Source organism: Schistosoma haematobium, chromosome 3 (assembly GCF_000699445.3).
Source record: "Schistosoma haematobium chromosome 3, whole genome shotgun sequence".
NCBI classification, from domain to species: Eukaryota; Metazoa; Platyhelminthes; class Trematoda; order Strigeidida; family Schistosomatidae; genus Schistosoma; species Schistosoma haematobium.
The window spans coordinates 2842765-2850891 of NC_067198.1; the positions used below are offsets into that span (position 1 = coordinate 2842765).

At 37.0% G+C, this 8127-nt stretch overlaps 1 protein-coding gene across 1 annotated transcript in view; it reads right to left on the reverse strand.

Moving 5' to 3' along the window:
• Positions 1–7296, reverse strand: part of CACNA1C_1 (Voltage-dependent L-type calcium channel subunit alpha-1C) — a 168608-nt gene extending 161312 nt beyond the window's left edge. The window contains exons 1-3 of the mRNA XM_051212767.1: positions 7149–7296; positions 3667–4197; positions 585–690 (exon numbers count right to left, since the gene is read on the reverse strand). Coding sequence (XP_051068681.1) covers positions 585–690; positions 3667–4187 — 627 coding nt within the window. The 5' untranslated portion in view covers positions 4188–4197; positions 7149–7296. The remainder of the gene's footprint in view (positions 1–584; positions 691–3666; positions 4198–7148) is intronic.
• Between the last annotated feature and the right edge of the window lie 831 nt (positions 7297–8127).

Consider the following 8127-nt stretch of genomic DNA (forward strand, 5'->3'; position numbering starts at 1 on the left):
GTCATCTGGTTCTAGTTAATATGTGGACATTCTCAATATCACTTTAGCGTCTCTCAACGGTCGTCCATAGATTATAGTCTCATCGCATACTGATAATACACATTAATCCCTTTTTAATTGACAAGACATACAACACGGTGATCAATAATATCAGAAGGGGTTTTTTGTAGATATTATAATAATTTTAATAGTCGAAATCTTGAGTCAATTAAAGCTAGACCACCATGGAAAACCTGGAAGCACTGGACAGGTTCAGTGGTCTAATGGTTAAGCGCTTGCACATGAGACTGATAGGTCCTGGGTTCGAATCACGCGAGGTGAAAGCATGGATGCGCATTGTTGGGGAGTCCTACACTAGGACGAAACGGCCATCCAATGCTTCCAGGTTTTTTATGGCAATCTAGCTTCAATTGGCTCCTGATCTCAACTATTAAAAAAATAGTCATTCTTTAGAAAAATTAGTCATTATGATTGTTTTTAACAACATCATTTAAAATACAAACATATGTTTCAATAATCTATATAAACTCAAAGAATTGGCAACAAAAAAATTTTGGGATAATAAAATTAACATAAACACTTACCAATATGTGATTGAGAGTATTTGAATCCCCATCAGGATATGGTGTTATAGCACCAAGTGCACAACAGTTAGCCATTATTGTAAGAAGGATAAGGTATTCAAATGGTCTATCAGGTTGAAATTAAGGTTACAAGCCGGATAATAGAAAAAACTTTCTTCTTTAAATTAGTAAAACCAATAAATTTACAACATATGATACCCGATTTATTTATTAATGTAAAGCAGACAGTTGAAATATAGTCTAAACCACCACATTAGAGAGTTAAGAGATTGATGCCATAATGTTTTAAGAATACTTCTAACATGAAAGCATCCAACTAATAGCTCAACATAACATTAAACACGTCTAGGGTAACTACCAATCCCAGACCAGATAATGAATGGCGATTGGGAATGGGGTTGGCAACTCCATACGGTAGGAAGTAACCGTGTTGAAAAACGTTAATTAACAAAACCATTTAAACTCTGTTCTGAGAGTTGAGGGATCTTCATTTAGACGAGTTATAACAGTTCACGCTGAAAGTCAATATTCTTCAGACGTCATGAGGCTGATGCCCCTTTCGACAACTAGATAAACAATTAATATATGTACATGGAATGTCTGCTCAATGTGGGAGACCGGGAGGACTGTTCAAGTAGCGGTCTGAATGAGAAGATACAACTTGAAGGTACTTTGAATAAGTGAAACCTATTGGAGCAAACCTGAACAGAAAATATTAGCCCGAGAGAAGTGTTGTCGTACTCTGGTCATGAATCGACATGGCCGCCAGAGTACAAACAAGCTGACACGAGACACTGAAGCCAAGCATAAACACAGCTGCAAAGATGCTCCACATTCTCTTCAGAAAGATCTGGGAAGAAGAGCAGTTATCAGAAGACTGGAAGAAGGGGGATACATCGTCAAACTTAAGGGAGAAAAGAGATATTAGTCAGTGTGACAACTGCACAGACACCACAATGCTATCAGTACAAGGCAAAGTTTCCAACTGATTGTTGCTGAACCGAATGAAAGATCCAGTAGACACCCAACAGTTTGGATTTCGCAAACACTGATCAAAACATGATATTTAGGATCATTCTTAAACAAACGATTGAATGGGATTCATCAGAACACATTAAATCCCTTTACTATGAGAAGGCATTCGACAGAATGAATAAAAGAACCTTTCATCCCACACACAGAAACAGGTACAGATGAAGAATACCATTGCAGTTGCAGCCTCTACCACAACATACCACAACATTCACGAGGGAAAAGGCAAGGCCTTCAAACACAACGCAACGAGCGCCAACCAAATCACTCTTGATGGGGAAGCTCTGGAAGGCGTGGAAACTTTACGTACCTGGACAGCGTCATTGATAAGCAAGGAGGATCTGATATGGGTGTGAATGAACGGATTGGCAAAGAAGGGAGAGCACTCCTGCAACTGAACAACATCTGGATACTTAAACAACCGTCACACAATACCAAAGTCAGAATTCCCTATACCAACGTTAAAACATCTCAATTGTACGGTGGCGAGCCTCGATAAACCACAACTATCATCAAAACGTACAAGCATTTATAAACATCTGTCTAAACTGTCTATACTCCAGATCCGTAGGCCAGATGCCGTCAGCAACAGCCTGCCCTCGTAGAGAGCAAACCAGCTACCAGATGAAGAGGAAATTAGGAAGAGATAATGTAGGTGGATGGATAACACTACGGAAACCGAACTGCATTACAAAGCAACACCCAACTTTGAGTCTCCAAGGGAAGAAGAAAAGAGGCATGCCAATGAACACATCGCGCCGAGAATTCGGGTTACACATCGAAAGCACGAAAAACACTTCGCAAACACTAAGAAAGTGAGCCGGGAATAAGTTACGTTAGAGATCCCTGGTTGCCGGTATACATGTCACGACGAATAACAGGTGAAAATAATTAAATAAATAAGACTTATTAACTCCAAACTTTCAATCATTGTATAGTCATGTATTACTGAAAACGATAATGTTGATTTCAAAATTTTTCACACGAACACCCTTTTAAGATTGTTTTGCATATCGACACATTTCTCCCCCTGGTAGCAACCATACATTCAAAATTATCATTTTCTCTGTAGTATTCAATCGGTTCCTCATCATCAGTTGATTGAGGTAGATCAGGCTCACCTTTAATCTAGAGGACTAACAAAGTCGTCGTTCTGCATCAATCATTTAAGTAGGCTGGTTTCACTTTATCATATATGAAAGAAACCTCAAAATGTTTACCAATACTAATTAATCATGTACAAATATATTGTGTTGAGGGAAAGCATATAACCACCCAATCTTCTTGTCCTAAACCATGAATAAAGTGTGTGCAATCGTTTAGTCTCACCCTTTACTCACAATACCACTCATGTAATATTTATGATGAAACTGTTATGTATCACAGAACTTTGTACTCCATGTATATTTCCTGGGAACTATTCACCTAACTGATTCCAGGAGTCAATGGTCTTGGCAATTAACATGCACACCTTCCAGGGCATAAGTTCACGACAGATATTCAATAATGCTAATATAAAACGAAACCGTGGATGAGAAGTGATAGTAGTGTGCTCTAGTGCAACACATATTTCTCGAGCACTTGAAAGTAATCAAAACAATGCTCTGAGCAACTGTGTTTGGTTTGCACGACAACGCAACCAATTAACTGACAAACATGTGGACTTGTATTATATATGATAGCCTTCAGACGATATGAATTACAAATGACGGTTAATTTTGTTTGGTATCTGAAACGTATCAACAAAAGTATGTTAGTATCGAATGAAGGATAAGTAAATCAAAACGACTTAAATTTACGCAGCATACATCAAATCAGTGACGTATGTCAACAGACTGTGTTGTTAGTTTCCGTGAAAAATCGGTTTCATCATTAGGATGAAGAGGAAAACTGTGAAAATCTCGCCTGATGGTGCAACAGGTTCGAACTAAGCATTACAACGATAGTAATAATACACCAGTTTGAACTGTAAAACTGTAAGTGCTAACGTTTATGGAGTGCAAATCGATTTTAAGAATTATTTCAATCGAAACGTTTATGTAAAGGATACTTCCATTCTCCAATTTTTATGCATACTTTTCTCAAAGAATTTCTAAGCGTCAGACAGAATAAAGTACGCTCTGGTCTCGTATTAGCGGCTTGTGCTCTAGCTCCAGCTCTCTTCTTGGCGGCAACAGACTGAGCAGCCAAAGTAAGAGCAGCTAAATTGAGGGGCTTTCCCTGTTGATTTGCAGCTGCCGCAGCTATGCCAGCTATTCCAGATAGTCCGGTTACACCAGTAGCGTTTGTGAAACTAGTACGTGCATGAAGACCAGTACTTGGTAAAAGACTTTGATTCGGAACATGTGACTGTCGGTCACCCATAACGCTGGTTACTGCTGACGAGTCTGCATAAAGTGGTCCATTGATATTGTTTGCTAGTTTCTCTTCTTGTTCGTAATTATTGATATTTTTTAAGATATAGTTCGAATTTGATTCTCTCGATTGGTTATTATGTTGCCTTGTTAAAGGGTCGGACCTTAGAGATTCCGGCTGAAATCCATCAGGCGGAAAGCTCTGTCCTATGTTCATATTTAACCAGCTGTAAAGGTAGAAAAATAATTGGATTGTTCTATATTATAAATGCTACAACACATGAAATGATTAGTAACTAATCGACCAATATGAACTGTTTTGTATATAAACAAGATGCACCTACAACAGCGGGTTCTTTTGTTTATTAAGCTCTGACAAGCGCTTGGTTTTGCTATTAATCTGTTACCAAGGCAGACTTGCAGAAATCGATTCTAAATTTTTATTTAATCAACCTCTTTCCTCTTGTTCAGTTTTGCTTTGAGCCGGCATGGACCCGTGTTTAGGAAAGGTTTAAGCCAATGTAAACAGACTATGACTCAACAATGACAGTTGTCTGCACTTTAAAAGATCAAGCAATATATATTGGGAAGTGATAACTCCCCATATGAATAACAAAGACATATGTGAATACATAACATCAGATAAATTGTATCAGTATTACACTTACAATTTAAAGTATCAAGCACTAATGATATGGCAAAACCAGAGTTTAAAATGACAGGCATATTCAAATGAACAATATGTACGAGCATGTATTTGTTCATCAGCCACACATTGTGTTAGTAGAGTTATAAAAAATAGTTCTGATTTGCAGAAGATCTAATACATTCAGACTCTTCCCACCATTAAGATATTTGACAAAAACTTTAAAACATTCTTATATCCAAGATAATGGATAGATTTTTTTACTATTAAATTGCAGTCCAAAATATTTCACGTCACGACTGATCCTTACCTCAAAGGAATTCACCTCATAAAAAGCGAAAACATATACATATCCCATGGAGCTAATTTAAGTCTCCGTTTCAACTCAAATATTCTCGTGTTGAAACGGAGACCTGAATTAGCCATCAACAGGACATTTTATGTAGCCCAACTTGTCTTTATTGAAGAGACAAGGCCTATGTCTCACCAAAACCCCAAACAGCATGTAAGCGGTTGTGTCACATCACATTGTGTCCATCACTTAGCATGTATGTGAGGAAACACGTACATAGGTAGGAGCGATCGTGATTTGCAATTAAGGATTGCGGAACACATAACCAAATGGCTGAAGAAACAAATGAATTTCAATGGCCAAACAAGATCACAGAATAGACAGACATCTTTCTCCAGCGCGAAACATTTGGTTGAGACTGGCCATAAGGTTGACATTAAGTCAGCCTTTGTAGTTTTGTACAAAATCATTCAAGGACGTACACTAAGGTTTATTGAAGCCTTAGCTATACGGAAACTGAAATTTCCTTTATGTCTTCTAGAACAATTTGTTCTTAACCTTTACCTACCCCTGTAATACTGATTTATTATACAGAGTGGTTATCACATTGCTTTTGTGTGTTTTATTTTTTTTGTTACGGCTTACCTTTAATTTGTCTTGTTGACATTTCAGTTCTCACATAAAAATGTCTTAACAAGTATATTATGTATGATCGGATTGTTCAAAATATATTGCGCAAATGTATCATATAATTCTCATTGCCTTCGTCTTCTCATTGCATTATCGAAAAACATCATTCTCTAAACCCTTAGCATAATTATCAACGGTGGCTAGGCTCCTTATCAATACGCACATCAAATTGTGTAACTATAATACAAAAGGGACATAAATCTTTTGGACCAAGTACAGAGACAGACAACAAAGTAAGGAACAAGGCTAAAAAAACAAATCTTACGAATATAACGTCCGAGACTTAAGACTATTCACTCTGGGCTGTACGATGTAATTTGATAATGGTACATGGTGCAATAAGCACGTCAAATCATAACAATACAAACATCATCAACCTTCAGATAATTGTACATTAAAGTAAAAAAACGAATATGGCATCTTTATTGTTGATAGTTGCGACCAGTGGGAAAGCTCTCCCAGACGAAATGACCGTAGCTTCTCAGTGGATAGTTTCAAAAGCATACTTGACAAATACGTTCTCATGAACTACCATCTCCACCTGGACTAACTGTACCAAATATATGTCTTGTAACTTGTCTGCTATTATCAGTACCACGTCAATAACTTATACTTATCCCGCCTATTGTCATCCTTCTTTTATTTTCACATCTCGGTCTTCTCACATTGTCTGATTTACCAATTAATTAACTTGTTTAGTCATCTCGTGATACAATCATCTTCTTTTGTGGCTCAACCGCATTTGGATTTTCTCTTTACAATTTTGTGCATCGTGATCAGCCAACTTACTGCCAGGTAATATGATAGCTACTGACCTTAAAAATCCCAATGCCCTTAAACAAATGAATTCATACATATGGAAACGTAAGCAAACCCAAAGACGACTAGCAAATTAACCAGAACTAGTGCAATTAAGTAGCTAGACTATCGCCTATTGAACATTGCCAAGTATCTGAAACCGTGACGAAACGACGAGAAGCGATTGCAAAGAAATCGATCAGTTTATATGAGCTCGTGTTAAAGAAAACTTTTTGTTGTAGACAGGTTAACCTGAACGAGCTACAAATCACATCACCAAGAAACCAACATAATTCCCAAAGCCCCACTTCACATGCTGATCTTATATCGTTTTTAAAGTATACTTCTATTCAAAAACCTTTCTTTACGACTGAAAATGCTGACAACAATCTAAAAAAATCTAAATATATAAAAATTACATGCTTATCTATTTACGAACATTCAAATCCTTATCATACCGGTTGAGTGTAGAACAAATATAGTCATGATGAAGCAGCTTCAAATATGAACAGTTCAATAACATCGTTATGCAATGAATAATCATATAGGGTTAGAACATGTATGTTCTTTCTAGATGTCATTTGGTCGTCAAAAACATCGTATAAATATCAAAACAGAAAACAAATCACACAATATTTTTGAGTTTACCATTTAATCAACAAATAAAGACCCTAATGAATAAATCAATAATTTATAAGGCAGTTTTATATGAACAAACATAAAATCTTCAAACAATAAAAAACTTCACTTACCAGTACCTATGTTATTAACTCGAATAATTTATATGATCTATGCTTTTTAAGTTTAATACCTCAGTCAATCAATATGGTCATATAGCATCGGTCAGACGACAAATAAAACAACAACACATCTACATAGTCAATTTGGGCGCATCTGAAGATGAAAGAGTGAGTACATTTAGCAAGCGAATTGTAGATTAAAAAAACAACTATATGACATTCATAGAACAAGATGTAGTTGAAGTAATCTATCCTTACTTTCGCCTAGACGCCAAATGACTTTACAAATTGAAACTTTGAAGATTATGTTGTTTTCTTGGTGGTGTGATTTGCAGCTCGTTCGGGTTAACCTGTCTGCAATAAAAAATTTTCTTTAACACGAGCTCATATAAACTGATTGATTTCTTTGCAATCGCTTCTCGTTGTTTCGTCATGGTTCCAGATACTTAGTAATGTTCAATGGGTGATAGTCCAGCCACTCAATAGACTAATTCTAGCCAGTGATGTAGTTATTTATGTATTTGTACATCGTGCAGTTTGAGTGAGCACGGTTGTCTCAGGGTTGTAGGGATCCTGGATACCAGCAAATACCACATTGCTGAGAGTTGATTGGTCGCAATGTGAAAATAATAAAGTGATCATTCAAATTCTGATAGAAGACGGTTTTTCAAGAATAACGAATAGGTTAAGTAATTGGTGATGTGTATAGGGACGAGATTGAAGGAATAAAACGGGGAACGGAGATGATAATGGTTACTGATATACGGTAGTGATGGTTGTGATAATTTATGAAACATCCATCAGGTTTAGCTGAGCCAACAGGTGGATGGCTATACATGGGTATGTTCTTGCCAAGTCCTCTCCTAAAGCTGTCTTCCGAGGAGTTGGGATCACTTCGGCTCAGAGTGCATTACAGATGGGGCTAAGTCGTAGTGACAGAGTACTTGGGTGTCTGCTCTGTGATGTGCAGTTTCTCAGGGGTTGTCTTGAG